At 41.2% G+C, this 23,079-nt stretch overlaps 1 protein-coding gene across 1 annotated transcript in view; it reads left to right on the top strand.

Moving 5' to 3' along the window:
* LOC124046036 (adenosine deaminase-like) overlaps positions 1 to 22,221 on the top strand; it is a 31,459-nt gene extending 9,238 nt beyond the window's left edge. Inside the window, exons 2-11 of the mRNA XM_046365980.1 lie at positions 8,781 to 8,842; positions 9,175 to 9,297; positions 13,396 to 13,539; positions 13,815 to 13,930; positions 14,828 to 14,952; positions 16,329 to 16,400; positions 19,578 to 19,679; positions 20,588 to 20,655; positions 20,924 to 21,053; positions 21,206 to 22,221. Coding sequence (XP_046221936.1) covers positions 8,781 to 8,842; positions 9,175 to 9,297; positions 13,396 to 13,539; positions 13,815 to 13,930; positions 14,828 to 14,952; positions 16,329 to 16,400; positions 19,578 to 19,679; positions 20,588 to 20,655; positions 20,924 to 21,053; positions 21,206 to 21,307 — 1,044 coding nt within the window. The 3' untranslated portion in view covers positions 21,308 to 22,221. The remainder of the gene's footprint in view (positions 1 to 8,780; positions 8,843 to 9,174; positions 9,298 to 13,395; positions 13,540 to 13,814; positions 13,931 to 14,827; positions 14,953 to 16,328; positions 16,401 to 19,577; positions 19,680 to 20,587; positions 20,656 to 20,923; positions 21,054 to 21,205) is intronic.
* Positions 22,222 to 23,079: the final 858 nt, after the last annotated feature.

Consider the following 23,079-nt stretch of genomic DNA (forward strand, 5'->3'; position numbering starts at 1 on the left):
AGCGATATGCCATCCCACCTGGTTTGCGCTTAGTGGGACTATCATTTGTTTTTCAACAGGACAATGACCCAACACATCTCCAGGCTGTGTAAGTGCTAATTGACCAAGAATGAGAGCGATGGAGTGCCTCATCAGATCTGGCCTCCACAATCACCGGACCTTAACCCAATTGAGATGGTTTGGGATGAGTTGGACCGCAGAGTGAAGGAAAAGCGGCCAACAAGTGCTCAGCATATGTGGGAACTCCTTCAAGACGGTTGGAATAGCATTCCAGGTGAAGTTGGTTGAGAGAATGCTAAGAGTATGCAAAGTTGTCAAAGGATGGCTACTTCGAAGAATCTCAAATATAAAATACTTTTTCTTACTACTGTACATGATTCCAGATGTGTTATTTCGTAGTTTGTCTTCAGTATTATTCTACAAAGTAGAAAATAGTAAAAATAAAGAAAAGCCCATGAATGAGTAGGTGTGTCCAAACTTTTGACTGGTACTGTATGTATATTGCATAGTTATAACCCTTAACTAATACTGTTTACATGTGTGCAGATATTTGTCTTCTAGAACCACAACAATAATAGTACAAGTCATTCGATTTACCACAATCAGACATATACCAAAGTATGTGGACAACCCTTCAAATTGATGGATTCGGCTATTTCAGCCACACCCGTTGCTGATAGGTGTATCAGAATCCAGCACACAGCCATGCAATCGCCATAGACAAACATTGGCAGTAGAATGACCTTACTGAAGAGCTCAGCGACTCAACCTGGGACCGTCATAGGATGCTACCTACGACCAACAACGGCTCAGCCGCGAAGTGGTAGGCCACACAAGCTCACAGAATGGGACCACCGAGTGCTGGAGCATGTAAAAATCGTCTGTCCTCAGGTTGCAACGCTCATTACCAAGTTCCAAACTGCCTCTGGGAGCAACATCCGCAGTACAACCATTTGTAGTGAGCTTCATGAAATGGGTTTCCATGGCCGAGCAGCCACACAAGCCTAAGATCACCATGCTCAATGCCAAGCGTCGGCTGGAGTCGTGTAAAGCTCACCGCCATTGGGCTATGGAGCAGTGGAAACACGTTCTCTGGAGTGATGAATCACGCTTCACCATCTGGCAGTTTGATGGACGAATCTTGGTCTGGCGGATGCCAGGAGAATGCTACCTGCCCTCATGCATAGTGCCAACTGTAAAGTTAGGTGGAGAAGTAATCATGGTCTGGGACTGTCTTTCATGGTTTGGGCTAGGCCCCATAATTCCAATGGAGGGAAATTTTAACGCTACAGCATACAATGACATTCTAGACGATCCTGTGCTTCCAATTTTGTGGCAACAGTTTAGGGAATGCCCTTTCCTGTTTCAGCATGACAATTCCCACAAACACAAAACGAGGTCCATGCAGAAATGGTTTGTCGAGATCTTTGTGGAAGAACTATACTGGCCTGCACAGAGCCCTGACCTCACTAATGCACTTGTGGTGTTATAGCAGCAAAGGGGGCAGCATATTAATGCCCATGACTTTGGAATGAGCTGTTCAATGAGCAGGTGTCCACATACCTTTGGTGATTGTAGTGTATAAACATATTCAAATGGTCCCCAACACACATAGCTGTTTCCAAGTGTTCAGTATGGGCCTCAACATCATGTTCTGACCAGACCGTACTATAGTGGGCAGAACCAAACCAATATGGGGGCATTCATAGCCGACTGCTCAGAAGGTGAGGGCATACCAGCCAACCGTTTCAACATGGTCCTTCTAGACGGATTTAGCTACCAACAGTTTTTTACATGGTCCTTCATTCCGCCAGATACACCGGTATACCATTATTAGATATAGGTAGGACAACCCGTGTGTGTGTGTGTGTGTGTGTGTGTGTGTGTGTGTGTGTGTGTGTGTGTGTGTGTGTGTGTGTGTGTGTGTGTGTGTGTGTGTGTGTGTGTGTGTGTGTGTGTGTGTGTGTGTGTGTGTGTGTGTGTGTGTGTGTGTGTGTGTGTGTGTGTGTGTGTGTGTGTGTGTGTGTGTGTGTGTGTGTGTATATAGAAACCCTGTATGTCCATTTGATTATGTTACACTAACTGTGTAAGGAGGTAGACCGTAAGAAAGGGGCAGGACAATGACTTGACACATTCACTCTTTCTCTTATCGACCACAGGTCAACTATCCATGTGACATAAGCATATACTGTGCATTACATAACATGTTGCGTCGTTTGATGAGTCTTGATTATGTATTCTGTTACTGCCATGCCTGCCTGTTACACACGCTAACAAGATAAAGTTGAAATAGACATTTTCTTTCGGTTCCTGTATCTATGTAAGTGGCAAGAGCACAGATTATAAATAGCTATCTTTTCCACTGCATGGACAATCGCGGGCAAATAAATTGTCACCCTTGCACTTTTCCAAAAGAAATCATGAACATTGCACTCCAAAACATCTTGATAATCTGCTGAGTTCATGATATCCTGCACACGTTCAAGGCCTCCAGTGACAGAGGCAGCAATGTGACCCAACAGCCACAGAGTTTCTAAAACCAGGTGCACGATTTCCAGAAATGCTTGCGAAGCAGACTAAGCAGATGTGGCCGGGGTTTGGGGTTTGAGAAGTGAAACATTCTTCCTTAAATTGTTCATGTTCTCTAAATCTAAAGGCAGAACCTAGATTGGAGCCAATGTCTTAAGTAGTTGAACATGTTATTGCTTCAACCTTGTGAAAGTGTTTTAGTCAAAACAACTTTTATATTGAAGGAGTGCCTTTTGATTTGACGGCCTGCAAACTGTGCAGTTTGGCGCGAGACGACCGTTTGACCGATGTGCGTGAGCTTAGCTAGCCAACGTCGCCAGGATATCGCCTAGCGTGATCGGGGGTAATTAGAGGCAGAAACTGCTTCTCCAATCTTCATAATGTACTCCCTTTTGAAACAGCATTATCAAACCTCCCCATGTTTGATTGTAGGGAGAATGTATGAATGGCTCAATTGGTCATTGGAAAAACATAGGAAGACCCCACTGCTGAAGAAGACAAAAGATTTGTACTTCTCAAAAACCCAATCAAACAAGACTAAATCGTGGGGGAAATGTTCTGTGGACAAGTGAAACAAAATGTGAGCTTTTTGGCCATACAGATCAGCACTGTGTTTACTGACAACCAAATGTAGCATTTAATGAAAATAATACCCTCCCTACAATCAAATGGGGGAGGTTTGCTAATGCTGTGCGGGTTGATTTGTCTGCCTCTGGTACTGGGAACCTTAAATGTGCAAGGCATCATGAAATCAGCAGATTATCAGGTGTTTTGGAGACCAATGTTCAACCCAGTGTCCAAAAACTGGGTCTCCGTTGAAGGTTGTGGGTCTCCCAGCAGGACGACCCCAAACACACATAAAAAAACACCCATGAATGGTTCAAGAAGAGGTTCTGGAGTGGCCAGACCTGAATCACATCCATAACCTATGGCGAGATCTGAAAACAGCAGTTGGTGGAGGTCACCCTTCAAACATTGAAGAATTAGAGACGTTTGCTGCTTAAAAGTCGGCCAAATTGCCAGTTGAAAGATGCAGCAAAATGCAAGGGTGACAATATATTTGGCCACAACTGTATGTCCCTGTTGCTATTGCTCATGGTTAGTAAAGTAGGAAAGCACAGAGGAATAGCCCATGAGGAAATAAGTTGTTACTACAATGCCAGAAGATGACCTCACCTCTAAATGACTTAAACAGCTGTCTTAAACCTGATCTGTCTATGTAGCCTAGAGTGGATTGATGCTCTGACATCATTGCCCATGTTGTTGTTGAGGTAGAGAAGCTCTCTGCTTGAAAGTCTCTGTGAGATTGTTTGTCTCCCAGCCTTGATAGACCTGTAATGGGCCTAAACAACAGAGACCGGAGAATATCTGTACTCCTTCAAACTCACTAATGTTATTGAAACACTGTCTTCTTCAAATCCGCAATGTATAACTCATTGTTCAAATTATACACATGACACATTATCTAAGCACACATTCCCTCATCCTTTTGTCTGTTTCTTTCTCGCAAAGGCATGTACACATACGCAGGCACATGCTCGCACGCATGGAGGAGTGTATTGAATAGGGATGCTGTAACAGTCATGGGAGACTTACACCCTGGGCATGTTGTCAGTGTGAAAAGTGGTTGTTGACAAAAGCCTTATTATAGGAACCTCTGTACAGCCGAGGATCACATTGGTGGTAAATAACCACATCATACTCAGTCTTGCATTTAAACCACTCTAGTGCTGGAATAATACATGTGTATTGACTGATAGGTTTTATGTCTCAATCCGAACACAAAACCTAATGGCTCTGTGAGGAGAGATTACAGCTGTTGCTGTAAATTCATGAAGGCCTTTTGGTGTACTCTGACGTAGTTTTACTAGGGTGTGTAGTACACTGTGAAGTCTACCGAGTCATAGCGTGTTCAGACAGGCTCCACATTCTTTCTAAGGATGTAAATCAGGGGTGTCAAACTCATTCCACGGATGGCCTAGTGTCTGTGTTTCCCCCCTTTTAATTAAGACCTAGACAACCAGGTGAGGGAAGTTCTTAATAATTAGTGACCTTGATTCATCAATCAAGTACAAGGGAGGGGCGAAGACCCGCAGACACTCGGCCCTCCGTGGAAAGAGTTTGTCACATGATTGAAATGTTTCTCAGGAACTGATTTTATTTCCCTATATTCCATAAGGTGACATCCAGAGAAAAATGGATGTTGTGTTCAACTAGTTAGGATTTAGCCTTCATATGGTAGGCCAATGCTGTGCCCAAGATAACCCTGTTGGAGACACATTTGTATTTACAGTGCAGTCTAAAAATATTCAAACCCCTTGACAGTTTCCACATTTTGTTACGTTACAGCCTTATTCTGAAATAGATTAAATATTGTTTCCCCCTCATCAATCTACAAAAAATAACCCATAATGACAAAGCAAAAACAGTTTATTTTTATTTTTTGCAAATGCACTAAAAAAACGGAAATATTACATTTACATAAGTACTCAGAGCCTTTACTCAGTACTTTGTTGAAGCACCTTTGGCAGCGACTACAGTGTTGAGTCTTCTTGGGTATGACGCTACAGGATGGGCACACCTGTATTTGGGGTATTTCTCCCATTCTTCTCTGCAGATCCTCTCAAGCTCTGTCAGGTTGGCTGGGGAGCGTCACTTGCCAGCTATTTTCAGGTCTCTCCAGAGATGTTCGATCAGTTTCAAGTCCTGGCTCTGACAGGGCCATTCAAGGACATTCAGAGACTTGTCCCGAAGCCACTCCTGCATTGCCTTGGCTGTGTGCTTAGGGTTGTTATCCTGATGGAAGGTGAACTGTCGCTCTGGAGCAGGTTTTCACCTAGGATTTGTCTGTACTTTGTTCCATTCATCTTTCCCTCTATCCTGACTAGTTCCCCAGTCCCTGTCAACTGTGGGATCTCATATAGACAAGTGTGTTCCTTCCAAATAATGTCCAATCAGTTAAATTTACCACAGGTGGACTCCAATAAAATTGTAGAAACATCTCAAGGATGATCAATGTATCGTTACTTTACTTTCATTAATCTGATGCCTGTTATTTATCTAATCAACTAACTATGTTTAATTGTTACCCAATTTGAATTAATAGTGTAATTCACTCATTAGGACTTTGGGGCACAGCGGAACGCTTGTAAGGCTCTGATTGTCCAAAAGGGGACCCCGTTTTCCGTCTTCTACTGTTGTTCACTCTGGAAGATGCTCCTTGGAAGATAGGATAGCCAGCCGTGTCGATGGTGATGAAAGTAGCGTACTACATTGATTTGAGAAGAGTAGTATGGTGGAATGGTTCGAAGAGTAGTAGGATGGTCCCACTTAAATTCACTTTTCTAGATATTTGTTTTAGGACAGCTAATCAGCTGTACCAGTGATTGTCTGAGAGGGTTTTCTTCTCCAAATCATGTTGGTATTCAGCGTTCAAACCACTCTGGCGTGAGCTGCAGCTCGACGCTTTTCTGGTCTGGGAGTTGAGTTTATTTTCTTCACCTCGTGTTGAGGTTCAAAGTTCCAATCATTTCAAATGTGTAGCTAACACTTCACGTTTTTTTCTGGTCTAATGTTAACTTCTTTACCAATCCTTCTATGCACTCTGGTAGAAGGGGGCGGTTCCATCAGACTGACACACTCTCTGACCTCACTCGGGACGTGGCTACTTACCATGTGTAAAGTTTATAGGAGACAAATTCTCATGGCTCCTAAAATCACATTCAAAACGTATGACAAATGATGAAAGTATTTTTGTTATTTCATTTACAACGTTAAGGATGGAGACTTCATACATGTAGTGTATATACTTTTCAAGTTACAGTATTTCCTTTATAACCTTTTTAATGACATCACAAAATATCAACCCATATGACATGACTATTATTTAGTTCACCACTGACCATTCCCCACATTCGTCTGTTAGAAATATTGTTCCAGTATTCGCTTTAGGACGTGTTAGGGTTTCGGCGGGAAGACTGTTTGTATAGATGAAGCACATCCCTCTCTTAACCAAATCACTTTCATAATTCATATTGCCCTGTTCACCGCCGAATCCAGGAATTTCACGTATATACATTCATGATTTCTTACTCAAAGCGGGCGACGGTTTGTGTGCAAAGTATATGGTTACTTTAGGTGAGAGAAGTTTCTGAATGTACCAATGTTAAGTGTCTCTGTCCCTTTTCCTCTCCATCTCTTCTTTAACAAGCATCAATGTTGTTGTCATTCCGCTATGGACCTGTTATCAGCGTATTACATCTCCAGTCAATAACCGGTGCGGAGTGTGTATGTTTATCCTGTGTTCCCATTTAATTAGCTTGTAAATAAATAATTAAACCAATTTGTGTCATACTGAATCATAAGTAAGCCTCAGGTTTTTGCAGATGCAAGGAGGCTACGACTGTTCAGAATGATATGATACGAGGTTATGATTAATAAGTTGACTGTTTATAGATGTGATGGGTAAATACCTTTTTCGAGTTTAATTCGGGAGATGGTAACTCTTTAAAGAACCACTCTCGTGGTGCCTCAGATCCTAATGAGTTACTTGTTACATAATTAATAAAAAATTGGGTAACAATTAAACATAGTTAGTTAATTAGATAAATAACAGTCTTCAGATTGATGTTAAAGTCAAGTCACGACACATAGGGCCTACCGTGATTTTTGCACTGTTAATTACATACATTAAATTATACTAAATTAGACCACCTTCACATTTCCTAGAGAAAACATATTAGTATTTCAAGGCGTTGGTTTCCTGTCATACCATTGTTAGTGGCCGGGATCATGTCAGACCATAATTATCACACTCGTACTAAACTCAATATGTAATAACCGTAATGGTATTCCCTTCAAGAGCCAACCTGTCAGACAGGTGTAGGATCTTAATTTAAAAAATAAATAATTTATTGTTGAATTTTAACTCTTTTTCTCCCCATTTTCATGGTATCCAATTGTTTAGTAGCTACTATCTTGTCTCATCGCTACAACTCCCGTACGGGCTCGGGAGAGACGAAGGTTGAAAGTCATGCGTCCTCCGATACACAACCCAACCAAGCCACACTCCTTAACACAACGCGCATCCAACCCAGAAGCCAGCCGCACCAATGTGTCAGAGGAAACACTGTGCACCTGGCAACCTTGGTTAGCGTGCACTGCGCCCGGCCCGCCAAAGGAGTCAACTGGTGCATGATGAGACAAGGATATCCCTACCAGCCAAACCCTCCCTAACCCAGACGACGCTAGGCCAATTGTGCGTTGCCCCACGGACCTCCCGGTTGCAGCCAGTTACAACAGGGCCTGGGCGCGAACCCAGAGTCTCTGGTGGCACAGCTGGGTCTGCAGTACAGCGCCCTTAACCACTGCACCACCCGGGAGGCCGTAGGATCTTAATTTGACCAGTATTGTCATAACAAAATAGTACTGCAGCAACAGGATTTGAACGTTTAGTCCATATGTACTTTCCGCCAACGCAATGTTGCTTGATCAGTGGTTAGGCTATTAGCTAGCCAAAATTTAAGCTACATGAACAGTGCAATACTGTAAAAATAACCAATTGTTAGTGCAGGTTTTCAGTAAATCCTATGGTGCAGAGAAAATTCCCAGCAATAACAGAGTAATCAAATTAAGATCCTACACCTGTAAACTGTAAGATGATAAAGATGGCTTAGAACTTTTCAAGGTTCTTTCCTGTTGCTCGTCTTGGAAGATTTGTTATTTCTTAGGAATACATTACCTATATTCTCAATCTCATCCAGTATGTGCCTCAGACGGTCAAAAGATAACAAAAACGATACATTATATACGTTCCCTTTACAATCAAATCCTCTGGTCATGTTTTATTAGTTGTAACTGAGGCTTGGGGTGACCACAGTCAATCTGCCCTGTAGTCAGCTGGTGTAGAGTAGCTGGGCAAGATTTAGCACTTTCATCTGTCAGCTCTGATGGAATAAGGGCCGAGCACTCAGTTGCTCTTCTTTGAACCTTCTCTGGCATCCCTGGCCTTTTCACCGACAGCAAAAACTACGGTGCCCAGTCATCCACACTGCATTCGTTATAGATGTGGTCCAGCCAACGTATTGCACTGAACCACATCACACAACAACACATGCTCTCTCATTTGCCAATGTTTAGTCTATTGATTTGTTTGAGTTCATCCTGATTGTCTGTACTTCAATTCAGGCTAAATTACTCTATAGGTCATTAGGTTAAAGTACATTACATTTTGAATTTTGTCTCATCTTCAGATTGAGCTGCATGTGCATCTTGATGGCGCTCTCCGAGTGGAGACCATCCTAGACGTTGCCAAGTAAGTCTATAAACCTGTTGAATTCTTAGTATTTTGTTTAAATAGTGTGTTTTATTACAGGTTTTGCAAGTTCTCTTTAAACATTAACTGTCAATTTACCTTTGGTAAAAGGGCTATTAGACTCAAGTGACATGGTTTATTAGGTTCATGTGACACATTGTTCTTTCAGTATCTTTCGTTTGGAACATGTAGGCTTAGTTATGGGGCTATTTTTAAACTAGCAATTTCCTTTAAGTCATTAATATAATTAATTGAAATGAACATTGAGCAGCTGTGGCTACCTATTGCTGGTTCTACTTTTAAAGTCCTCTGTTTCTGTATGTCTGTACCAGGCGACGTGGGATCCCCCTACCTGCATACACAGTGGAGGACATGAGACGAATCTGTGTGATACACCAGCCTGCCACCCTCACAGAGTTCCTCAGCAAGTTCGCAGAGTACATGCATGTTATTGCGTAAGTACCCTGAACATGAAGATGGCTGAGATAATGAGATGCTGACTACTGCACGAATCCCCTGAGCTTTTGCTTTCATACTGTTGTTATCACCGGGAGAAGTTGTCTCACGATGTCAAACTCAATAGCAGTGGTGGAAAAATTACCCAATTGTCATACTTGAGAAAAAGTAAAGATACCATAATGGAAAATGACTCAAGTAAAAGTGAAAGTTACCCAGTAAAATACTTATTGAGTTCAAGTCTAAAAGTATTTGGTTTTAAATATACTTAAGTACCAAAAGTAAATGTAATTGCCAAAATATACTTAAGTATCAAAATAATTTTGAATCCTTTATATTTAGCAAATATAAAGGCACGGTTTTCTTGTTTTAAAATGTATGGATAGCCAGAGGCCCAATCCAACACTGAGACATAATTTACAAACAAATTATTTGTGTTTAGTGAGTTCGCCAGATCAGAGGCAGTAGGGATGACCAGGAATGTTCTCTTGATAATCGCATGAATTGGACCATTTTCCTGTCCTACTAAGCATTCAAAATGTAACTAGTACTTTAATAGTTTTTTAAAAGAATGTAGTAAAAGTAAATAAAAAAATAGTAAAGCAAAGTACAGATAACAAAAAAAACTACTTAAGTAGTACTTTAAAGTGTTTTTACTTAAGTACTTTACGTGTTACAGCACAAGATGGTGTCAAGGGGCTAAACTACCAATCATAACTGCTGTACAGTGTGTTAGGAGTTAAGAGTTTAAATGTGTTTGCATGACACGGAATGCAATCAACAAGCTTTTAAAGACTGTCATTTAGAACTGTCATTTGTAATGATTGTGAATTGAGTGAGTTAAATAGCAGCCCAATTGAGGTACCTTCACTTTTAAGACCAGCACTTGATAGGTCTTCTTCCTGGTTTGTGAGTGAATGTAACGCAGACAGAGACAGTATTATACAATGTTTCCTCTGGTGGCCAGACTAGGGGGTCAGTTAGTTGAAATGCAGATCATGCAGCACAGAGGAGCACGTCATGATGCCAGCAGGTGTTTCTTTGGCAACCAACTGAACTCAGACAGAGTCAAGGTTGTTATGTATTCCATTCCCATTACAACACAACCTTATATTTAACCCAAAATCTACAGTACCAACATATTTCACATTTTGGCCCCCCAGATGGTACTTTTGAAAAAAAGCAACAATCCTAGTAAAAATCTAACCTCAAAACCAGTACATCACTGGGGCCAAACTTCCTGCCATCCAGGACCTCTATATCAGGCGGTGTCAGAGGAAGGCCCTAAAAATTGTCATAGAATCCAGCCACCCTAGTCATAGACTGTTCTTTCTGCTACTTCACGGCAGGTGGTACCGGAGCGCCAAGTCGAGGTTCCAAAAGGCTTCTTAACAGCTTCTACTCCTGAACAGCTAATCAAAGGGCTACCCAGACCCCTCTTTTACGCTGCTGCTACTCTTTGTTTATAATCTATGCGTAGTCACTTTAACTCGACCTACATGTACATATTACCTCAACTAACCGGTTGACTCTGTACCGGTACCCCCTGTATTTAGCCTTGCTTGTTATTTTGCTGCTGCTGCTGTTGAATTATTTCTACTTTTATTTTAAACTTTTTCCTGAACACTTTTTTTTTTTTTACATCTTAACTTCTTAAAGTATTGTTGGTTAAGGGCTTGTGGGTAAACATTTCACTGTAAGGTTGTTGTATTCGGCGCATGTGACAAATAACATTTCATTTGATTTTAACACGTGATGTTTTTATTCTCTGCCAGACTAATCAGCAACCTCCCACAACTATGAAAATAAACAATAATGGTTTGTAGTCGTAGCCTCTAGCCAGGACAGAGCAGCTGCTAGCTACCGGTTATGCTGAATAAAGCATTCTTTATGAAGTCCTTCCCTTAAAAACCTTTTGCTGCGTCTGGTGCTAACCCCCCCCACACACACACACACACACACAACAAAATGGGGAACTTGATAGCTGCGTTTGGCTCATGCAGGATTTTTGTGTGTTTAGATGGATGGATAAGCATGGGGGTGGGGGAACAAAAAGCATTCAGACCAGGCCAGTTAGCAACAAGCGTTCGTGTTTTCACTTCCAGTGTAAAAGCCGGAAGCAGTCTTTTTTTTTCTTTCAATCATGTGATGTGAAACAGAATCTGTGTTGTGAAGTCAAAAAGCAACAGAGAGGGAAACGGCGCTAGGAACATCTGAGTGAGTTTGCAGACATTTCCCACCACTCCAACATACCCATTACTCCACAGGGACTGTTGCAGAAATATAAATAGTAAATCAAAGTACAGATACCCCCCAAAAAACTACTTAAGTACTACTTTAAAGTAATTTTACTTACGTACTTTAGACCACTGCTCAAAAGTGAGCGTTCGATTAATCTCTTGATCAATGAGTGTTAGGGTGAGTTTGTTTTATGCTGGTAGTGTTACAGCACAAGATGACGTCAAGGTGCTGCACGACTCATTTGTGTTCGTGTCAAGTTCAGTTTACAGGAGGTTGTGCTCCTCCACCAAGCTCTTTAATCAGCTTTATTATTGCAGATGGCTCTTAGATGGAGATGAAAGTTCAATCTGTAGAGCGCCATGACAGGGAGGTGACATGTACTGTATGTACTGTTTACTTCCCTGTTTTATTTCAGCAAGAATCATAACTGCTGTACGGTGTGTTAGGATTCAAGAGTTTAAATGTATTTGCATGACACGCAATGCAATCAACAAGCTTTTAAAGAACACGTGATCACCTAATTTGTTAAATTACGGCTAAAATATGAAAGTGAGGGGGAGCTTTGTATTGGGACTGTCATTTGTAATGATTGTGAATTGTGTGAGTTAAATAGCAGCCCAATTGGGGTACCTTCGCTTTAAGACCAGTGCTTGATAGGTCTTCTTCCTGGTTAGTGAGTGAATGTAACGCAGACAGAGACAGTATTATACAATGTTTCCTCTGGTGGCCAGACTAGGGGGTTAGTTAGTTGAAATGCAGATCATGCAGCACAGAGGAGCACGTCATGATGCCAGCAGGTGTTTCTTTGGCAACCAACTGAACTCAGACAGAGTCAAGGTTGTTATGTGTTCCATTCCCATTTCAACACGACCTTATATTTAACCCAAAATCTACAGTACCAACATATTTCACATTTTGGGCCCCAGATGGTACTTTTGAAAAAAAGCAACAATCCAAGTAAAAATCTAAACTCAAACCTCACCCACTGCTCAGACTAACGTGATGTTTCAATTCTCTGCCAGGCTAACCAACAACCTCCCACAACTATCAAAAGAAACAATTATGGTTTGTAGTCGTAGCCTCTAGCCAGGACAGAGCAGCTGCTAGCTACCGGTTATGCTGAATAAAGCATTCTTTATCAAGTCCTTCCCTTAAAAACCTTGTTGCGTCTGGTGCTACCCCCCCCCCCCCCCCTACACGACAACAACAAAATGGGGGAACTTGCTAGCTGCGTTCGGCTCATGCAGAAGTTTCGTGTGTGTAAGTGGATGGATAAGCATGGGGGTGGGGGAACAACACACATTCAGACCAATCATGTGATGTGAAACAGAATCTGTGTTGTGAAGTCAAAAAGCAACAGAGAGGGAAACGACGCTAGGAACATCTGAGTGAGTTTGCAGACATTTCCCACCACTCCAACACACCCATTACTCCACAGGGACTGTTGCAGAAATGGGCACAATATAACGGAATGATATGCACTCAAAATCCAATGAAACTACTATTACAAATGACTATAATATTCTATTATCAATAGAATATTATAGTCTATGATCAGATTACCCTTCTGTCATTCAGAGACACACTACTACCCTTTTACTAACCCTGCAGGCAAAGAGGGAAAAGACGCAAAGAATAGTTGGCCGTTCCTAGAACATTTCCTTTGTTTTATGTGTGTCCTAAATCAAGTTGTTTTAAAAATTTATTTGTATCTGGATGAGCATAATTTGAGGAAATCCCCCAACAACGTAGGGCCTTTTGTTGCTGACTAACAATTAGCATTTTACCCGCCATCTTTGATTAGATATTCGTGTTGTTTCTCTTGGCCTTCCACGGATTTTGTATTACCTTTCCAGTGGCGACAGAGAGGCGATCAAGAGGATAGCTTACGAGTTTGTGGAGGACAAAGCCAAAGAAGGGGTCATCTACGTTGAAGTTAGATACAGCCCACACTTGCTGGCTAACACTGACGTGGAACCCATTCCATGGAACCAAGAAGAGTAAGTGGATATGATATGTTTCTGAGTTGGTAAGGTAGCTGGCAGAAAAGTGTGAATTTGAAACATACTGCATTAGCGATTGTCACACTTGAATATATGGACATGTGCAATACAGTACTTCTTTGAGTTCCTTGTGCTCTCCAATGGCAGAGTTTTGTATTGTTCATCTCATTTGTATCTGTTCTTGTCCTCAGAGCTCAAAACGTATAACATTCAACATAGAAATGCATTCAAGGATTCTCGCGGTCTTGATTTCACTCGCTCTCTTCTCCCAGAGGTGACCTGAGCCCAGATGAGGTGGTTCACTTGGTGAACCAGGGACTGGCCGAGGGAGAGAAGGCGTACAAGATCAAAGCCAGGTCCATTCTGTGCTGCATGCGCCACATGCCAAGTAATGCCCTCACTGTCCTGTTCATGCTCCTGTCCTGTCTGTCTGGCACGACACATTCCCTCCTCGTTGTCTGTAGTTAATGTCTGTGATCCTTATCACACTGTAGGAGGTTGCAAGCCAAAACATCTCACATTTAAAAACACCTCCCACACATTTCTCTCGTTTCATTCCATCCCCACTCAACTGTGTTGATCTATACTTGACGATGGTTGTGATGCTGTGCACATTTATTTATTTTTCTCCTTAGCTGATGTTACCATTTGCAGACAGTAAAAAAGGGGCTCTTGTTTGTGTATTGTATCACTGAATGAACAATTGAAAGTCTCATCTCCTACGTTACAGTACAGAATGGAGCTAGCATTGTCTCCCATACAAAAGATCCCCTTTCAGGGCTTCCCAAACTCGGTCCTCGGGACCCCAAGGGGTGCCCATTTTGGTTTTGGCCCTAACACTACACAGCTGATTCAAAAGACCAAAGTTTGCTGGTTAGTTTATTACTTGAATTAGCTGTGTAGTGTTAGGGCAAAAACCAAAACGGGCACCCCTTGGGGTCCAGAGGACCGAGTTTGGGAAACGCTGCAGGTATTCGTTAAGTCATTTGGATTGATGTAACTTTCTGACTTACCAGAGCATAGTATTTGTAATTACATGTAACAAAATGTCAGTGGCTATTTTAGGCAGACATTCCATACATACTTTTAGCTTTTACTGAGATGCTTGGCCTATTACACATTCGTGGACTACAGCAGACCATTTAGATAACCATTAGGTCATAAATCTAGCATGAAAACATTTCAGAAACATCCCCAGAAATCAAACATTGTGTTAAAAAAAATCTTATCTGTTTGACCTTACTGGGTTGCTACTGCTAATAAACGTGTGTGTTGCGTTGCACAGGCTGGTCCATGGACGTGGTGGAGTTGTGTAAGAAGTATAAGAAGAACGGAGTGGTGGCGATTGATCTGGCAGGAGACGAGTCACTCAACTGTGAGGCCTTCCCAGGACACAGGATGGCCTATGAGGTAACTGCCTAACTTTGAACCCCTCCTATCCAATTCATACTGTATGTGCTCTAGTCAACTGTTTTATCATTGTCATGCAAGCATGCATGGTTAACGGAAATGCTAAAGGACTAGAGTTGTCTTTAGCACATCGTATGCAGGATATGAGGTTAACCACTGTCCTACTATCATGCAGCATACCATGCTAGGTTTTATGGCTTAAAGGTGAGAGCTCAAACTCCAACTTTCTCAAAACTTAAAGGAGTGGGAGCATAGAGCGAAGGTGTTCTGAAAACACTAAGAATTATTCACATTTGATTGTTGCAGAACCGATGTTGCAGAACATCCGGACATGTTGCAGAACCGCAGACATTTAAGTCCTGCAATTGGTTGATGTATTTCCTAACGGGCCAATTACTTGCACCTTTCTTGTCTTTATAATGAATGGAGTTGCTCTGTAGCAGAACCCATTCAGTACATAGAGGCATGACGGTCACTTTAGAGACACATTTGATGGCGAGATCATTCTTGTGAGCCATTTCTTGAAACCCAAAAACTTTCTTAAGAATAACAAAGGACTTTCAACAATAAAACTATTCGCGCTGTGGTAAAGTGAGCCAACTTTAGAAATACTATAAGTCGGTAATAAATGTAGTAATAACAAGCCGACCAAAAGTTGACATATGTCATTTCAACAAGAATTTTGTTCGTACTGCTTGCATAGATCTATTTTTCATGTTTGTGGTGTAAATGAATACGAGACCGTTAAATCATTCCCTCAGGACAATATCTGGAAACACTGTGGTAAGTTTGACCAGAGGCTGGAGTGATACATTTGGACATGCCAGGGCAAAATACTAGGGGCTGGTATCTCAGAGCCAGATTAAGCCTAGTCCTGGACTAAATGGCACTTTCAATGGAGAATCTCCATTGAATATAAGGATGCCTTTTCGGCCAGGACTAAGCTCCATCTGCATCTGGGCAACTGGCCTTAAGAGAGTATTAAAAGAGAGCACTGCACTAATAGAGACTGTTAACATAACTGAACAAGCTCTAGATGGATTTTTTCTTTTTTTTGAAGCGTTGCTGGAGTTTGTCAAAATCTGATGTTTCTCAAATGTTGTTGGTGAGATGAAGTCCTTTTCAGTCTAGCCCTTGGCAAAAAAAAGAAATAAAAAATATCTCCCTACTCGTGACAATAGCACAAGGTCTTGGAATCTCTGAGGTCTTGGAACAATCTTATGACTGTAGGTCATCCATGTATAATTACATAGTTTCAAGACAATGAAAAGTATTTAGGTCAGGAACTAACTGCATTGCTAATGTAAAACCCAGATAGTTCTCTGGTTAACTTGGTGTTGATGCTTTTCATTGACCTTGTTTGACCTTGTTGACAGGAAGCAGCAAGATGTGGGATCCATAGAACAGTCCACGCAGGAGAGGTGGGCCCTGCCTCGGTGGTGAAAGAGGTGAGCTTTCCTTTCCTTTATAGTCTTTGGGGAACACTAAATATGTCAATTTTAAATTACATGTCTAATGGCTGTTCAGCTTGACCCAAGACTTCCTCTACTGCGCAACACACAGCAGCATTATTATGTTATAAGTGATTGCATTGTGAAAACCTTTTATAACAACTTAAATATGTATTTCAGATGGAAACAACTAAACAACTCCGTACACACAGCACACTATCCAATTTCATGTCTCCCGGAAAGTCTTCACTAGCCTATGTGACTTCCATTCTATGGAAGCCATCTTTTAAAATGTTGCAACCAAAGACAGCATATTACCAGGCGTAGGGTGAACTCATTTGAATTCAATCACTTTTTGACAGCACCCTTTTTGATTAGAACGAAGCCTTCCATACATATTTGCCCATTGTAGAAGTGCTCAAAAAGTTTACTGATGCCGGCTATATTCAACCAGCAATAGCCAGAGCGAATTTACCAAGTACCCCATTTAACAATGTCCATACTCCAATGTCCATACTCCAATTACTTCACAAATAGTACAGCTAATGCCATTACGCTGATAGAACTCTAACATCAATACACTGGTGTATTGAGCTAAATTGTAATTATTCACCTGCCTCATGCCTTTTGCACACAATGTATATAGACTCCACTTTTTTTCCCTATTGTGTTATTGACTTGTTAATTGTTTACTCCATGTGTAACTCTGTGTTGTCTGCTCACACTGCTATGCTTTATCTTGGCCAGGTCGCAGTTGCAAATGAGAACTTGTTCTCAACTAGCCTACCTGGTTAAATAAAGGTGAAATAAAAAAATTAAAATATTCTTCATCTGCCAACTCACAATTACATCCCTGAATTCTCTAAGATTGGATTTTTTTCTTTCAGCAGGGCCGAATTGGTAGAATGCTTATGCGCTTCTATTAGTGTTTTTATGGCTTTGTTCGTGTCCCTCTCTTCTATGAATTTATTTCCGCTCCTCTCTCCTCAGGGTTTTAATATATGCCAGTCTTTTTCTGAGACTATCTCCCAGATCCTGTAGACAGTCATATAATGCTTTAACCTGATCTCTAACAAATGATCCATAAAGAGACCACTCTTGAAACTACAGTATGTACTTCTACATACGGGTTGTTTAAGTTGCATCTCAATGTACTCCGAGTATTACTAATCGATTAATCACACTTTTTTTTCTCATTCATGTTTTTTTTCATATCTTCACAGAATCAATATATTATCACATAGGAAATCTAGTTTGGAAGTCTAGTTTCCATCTGGCTCACACAGGTTTGGATGGTTCGGCCCCCAAAGGTTCTAGCTATACATCCGGTACACACAGATTTGGATACTCACGTTCTTTTGATCATAACCAGCTCCCACAGGTTTGGATGCCATTGTTAATTGGTCATACTGACCCTAGTCATCATCCGATACACACAGATTTGGATGTTAACGTCAGTTTTCTCTCTCTCTCAAAAACAAAATGTTTCTAAGAAATGTCAGTCTCAGCCTATTTATCTGTCTCTGTTCGGAACACCGTAACCACCCGCCTGACACCCTCCTTCAGATCCTAGGCAGGCCCCGTGCACGGTTAAAACCAGGTCCTCAGGAACAGTCAGCAGATGGAGTTATATGTCCCATCTGGGTCGCCAAATATTCTGGTGGAATTTTCTAATCAAGTGAGAGAGACTTTGTCATTTCTTCAATCATCTTTATTCAATATCGATTTAATTCTTGCAATAATGAAACCGTCGACTCAGCAGCCTTGACTGTTGAGTCGAGAGCCTACCCTTTTCAGACAATGCTGTTCCTTATACAACTCATACCAAGATTGCTCAGTCATATCTGGTTCAACTCCCCCCCCCCCCCCCCCGTATAGATTGGGGGCACCTTAAGCCACTTTGGGTTCATCCTGTTGTCATCTGCCTCTGGTGCTGTCTCCCAGATGCCAGGATAATTAGGAATACTGAGACCTTATGTTCCTCCAGGCTCTTTCTCTCAGTGAGACCCACCACATCTGATCTATGGAATGCCAGCTGTAGGTTTTTTTATCACCAAACCATCAGCCCAGGCTCCACAAATACTCCTCTCAGTTAACTAGTGACTGGGTGTATTGATAAACCATTCAAAGTGTAATTAATAACTTCACCATGCTCAAAGGGATATTCATTGTCTGCTTATTTTTTATTTTTTTACCCATCTACCAATAGGTGTCTTTTTTTGTAAGGCATTGGAAAACCACTCTGGTCTTTGTGGTTGAATCTGTTTTAAATGCAATGCTAGTCTGAGGGACCTTACATATAATTGTGTGTGTGGGGTACAGAGATGAGATTGTCATTCAAAAATCATGTTAAAACACTATTATTGCACACAGTGCGTCCATGCACATTTTCTCTCCTGAACTTATTTACTGTAGGCGTGCCATAACAAAGGGGTTGAATACTTATTGACTCAAGGCATTTCAGCTTTTCATTTGAAATACATTTGTAAAAATTTTGAAAAACACAATTTCACATTATTGGGTTTTGTGTGTAGGTCAATGACATCAAAAACAACAACAAAAATCACAATTTAATCCATTTTCATTTTAGGCTGTAACACAACAAAATGTGGAACAAGTCAAGGGGTTTGAATCCTTTCTGAAGGCACTGTATCAAACTCAACCATTGATCTTTTCCAGTGATGAAGACATGGATGTCTCCTAGTAGGGTGGGGTATGCAAAAATGGGTCAACTTTAAGCACTTCTATGTTTTGAAATTCAGGTCCAAAAGGTCCTTTTCTGACCACTTCTTTCATGGGCAAACATGTATGGAAGGAAGGTTTCGTTTAAATCATATGGATTTACCCAACAGCCAGTAGTTCTGTTGACGTGTAAATTAAGATATTTGTACCTGTTTGTGCATAGCTGCGGAAATTAGGGGTGCTGAGGGTTCTGCAGCACCCATTGATATATCACAATTTAAAAAAGAATGATAGAAAAATAATGATAGAAAAAATATATAATAATCACAATTTGGGCACTAGGTCTTTATTACTCCCGTATGAGCGGATAACAATGTACTTGAGAGCAGAGCGGGGAGAGATATACCCCTCCCCAGCCCAAAACATCTTTAACATGATTCCTCTGCCATGCCTTTGAATTGCTTGGTGACCCATATCTGATGTCTTCTTCAGGCTGTGGAGGTCCTGAAAGCAGAGAGAGTAGGACATGGATACAACACACTGAAGGATCAAGTGTTGTACAAACAGCTCCTGGAGCAGAACATGCATTTTGAGGTAAGAATGTGCACGTTACTTTTCACCTCTAATGAAAGTTACATTGAGCTTTGTAGACACAGTATATTACATGATGTATCACTCACTTTATCTCATAAAACAAGCCATACACACTGTGTACAAAACATTAGAAACACCTTCCTTAATATTGAGTTGCACCTCCTTTTGCCTCAATTCGTCGGGGCGTGGACTCTACAAGGTGTTGAAAGTGTTCCGTAGGTATGCTGGCCCATGTTGACTCCAATGCTTCCCACAGTTGTCAAGATGTCCTTTGGGTGGTGGACCATTGTTGATACACACAGAAAACTGTTGAGAGTGACAAACCCAGCAGGGTTGCAGTTCTTGACACTCAAACCGGTGCACCTGGGACTTACTACCACACCCTGTTCAAAAGCACTTACATCTTTTGTCTTGCTCATTCACCCTCTGAATGGCACACACACACACACATAATTCATGTCTCAATTTTCTCATGGCTTAAACATCCTTTTTTAAACTGTCTCATCTACACTGATTGAAGTGGATTAACAAGTGACACCAATAAGGGATCATAGCTTTCACCTGGATTCACTTGCTCAGCCTGTCATGGAAAGAGCAGTCATGTTCCTAATTGTGTATATCCTACCATGGATGCCTGTATGGCAAGCTAGTGCACAGGGACCTCTGGTGGTCACGGAGAGACATCACACATCTCATCCGCTAGCAGTACATCTGACTACGTCCCGATTCACCCACTCCTTATTTTGAAGTGTGCACTTCTACACTTTCTGGCATGGATTTAACAATGGTGGAAACTTACACCAATCATATGTTGTTGTTTTTTTACCAATGAGTGGGAGTGTGCAAGGGCACACTTCTGGAAAAGGTTGGCGACTATAGGTACATGAAGGAATGCTGTGTGATTTCAGGTGTGTCCCATATCCAGCAGACTGACTGGAGCCTGTCATCCAGACTTCACCGAGCATCCTGTCATCACGTAAACTGTCTTTCACTCCCTATATTATTTGAATGATACGTCTTTGGATCAAGTTTTCACCAATTCATGAAGATCGCAGTTAAAGGCTCAGCTTGTTTCATTTTCGTTAAGGTTTACTTCATCGCCTCGGAATGACGTGTGTGTGTGTGTGTGTGTGTGTGTGTGTGTGTGTGTGTGTGTGTGTGTGTGTGTGTGTGTGTGTGTGTGTGTGTGTGTGTGTGTGTGTGTGTGTGTGTGTGTGTGTGTGTGTGTGTGTGTGTGTGTGTAGATTCAGGAAGGATAAGGCCAACTACTCTCTGAACACAGATGACCCTTTGATTTTCAACTCCAACCTGCACTTAGACTACAGCACTGCCCAGGAGTACATGGGTTTCACTGAGGAGGAATTCAAGAGACTGGTACAAAGCAAATTTGAACTCTTATTCCAATTTGGCATTGTAGTTTAATACCGTGAAATACAATCTACCACTGTTGATGATACCACGTGTCAAATACTACAGTATACTCACCTTTGTATGGTTGAATGTTTCTCACTCACCTTGTTTTCCAGAACATAAACTCCGCTAACTCCAGCTTCTTGCCTGAGAAGGAGAAGAAGGATCTTGTTAACGAGTTGTATGAAGCCTATGGGATGGTGGAGAACACCATCTGAACACCACTGATCAGATCCGCTTAAATGGCAACACAACAAACCAGGAACCAACCACTTTAAACTCTTACTTCCACTCTGGAATGTCTATGCTCCTATGTGTACATACATTGAACTAGCAATATGTTATTGTACTGCTGTACATAGCTTAAACGCTCTCATTGCAATGGAGAAAAAAACCCGGTTAATTAGTATTCCATCTAACTGTGGATCCCACTGATAAAGCAGTTGTTTGGCCTACTGTGGAATTGGTGCAGAGATATAAAGATGTTCTTAAATGATTTATTTCAACCTGATGGTAAACAGTACAATCTGTTTGGTCATTCTCAAAGTGAAACTAACAACTTACCTTGCCTCATCAAACAACAAGCACTTTATATGCCTCAGTCAATTCTCAAAGTACTTTTTGCATCCGGTATATATCATATATCATTAATTGAATGTAATAGATGTATACTATCCATTTATGCTTAAAGGTAAGTACTTTTCATCTACTGGTGGTAAAGGAAAGCTATTGTGTACTATATATGAGTTGTGCCTAGGTCAAGTGAGATAGGCCAATAGACCGTTTGAATCACCATGCCCACAACTTACTTTTTTTTTTTAAATGTGGGGATGCATGAGGTTTACCCGCTATATACCAAATATTTTCTAAACATTTAATGTTGTTGTAGTTATAGTTGACCACTAGGTGGCGAACTATCTACTAGCCATTTCATTGTAAGACCGCCGACTAAAGTGGTCTTACAGTTTGAAGAATAACTTATGTAATATGTTTTTCTCTGATTTTGTAGCGTAACACATTTTATATATTTTTACTAATTTGAAAGTAATTCAATGTACTATACATCTCTTCTGTGGAGGAGAATGATGTTAAAATACAAGCAATGTCTACAATGAAACACTTTTGCATCAAATGGTCTTTTCATTCTTGAAACGTATCAGTATAAAACTACAAGATCGACATCACCGCGCTATACACAATGTAGTTCAAATGTAAAACCACATTTCATGGCAACCTCCGTATTGAATCTCTTACTGGAAATGCACACATATGGAGAATCAGCAGGACCCAGGCACTTAGAGAGCTTCCTGATGAGTAACACTTCACTAAAACGTGCTTCTTCTCCTTTATCGAATAAAGACTTACTGTAAATGGAAGTTCAGGTGCTCCTTCCTATTGGTCGAAATGTAACCATTGGCTTCCTGTGACCATTCCAATGCACACAAAGCTGTTTATGGTCATAATTATAAGTGCAAATATTAAACTTCCACCAGTCTTGTGTTTCTTTGAAGGGGCTAACGCCATTGTTTAAAAAAAGAAGAGTGGAACCCCCTAAATATACACTAAACAAAAATATAAACGCAACATGTAAAGTGTTGTTCCCATGATCCATGAGCTGATATAAAAGAACCCAGAAATGTTCCATAATTAAAACATCTCTCTCATTCTGTGCACAAAGGTGTTTACATCCCTCTTACTGAGCCTTTTCTCTTTGCCAAATAATCCCTCCACCTGACAGGTGTGGCATATCAAGAAGCTGATTAAAGAGCATGCTCATAACACTGGTGCATCTTGTGCTGGGGCCAATAAAAGGGCACTCAAATTTTGTTTTCGCATTTTGATGGAGCGTGCAATTGGAATGCTGACTGCAGGAATGTCCACCAGAGCGGTTGCAAGATCATTTAATTTCCATTTCCCTTCGATAAACTGCCCCGAACGTTGTTTTAGAGAACTTGTCAGTACGTCCAACCAGCCTATCAACCTCAGACAA

Source organism: Oncorhynchus gorbuscha, linkage group LG10 (assembly GCF_021184085.1).
Source record: "Oncorhynchus gorbuscha isolate QuinsamMale2020 ecotype Even-year linkage group LG10, OgorEven_v1.0, whole genome shotgun sequence".
Lineage (NCBI taxonomy): Eukaryota > Metazoa > Chordata > Actinopteri > Salmoniformes > Salmonidae > Oncorhynchus > Oncorhynchus gorbuscha.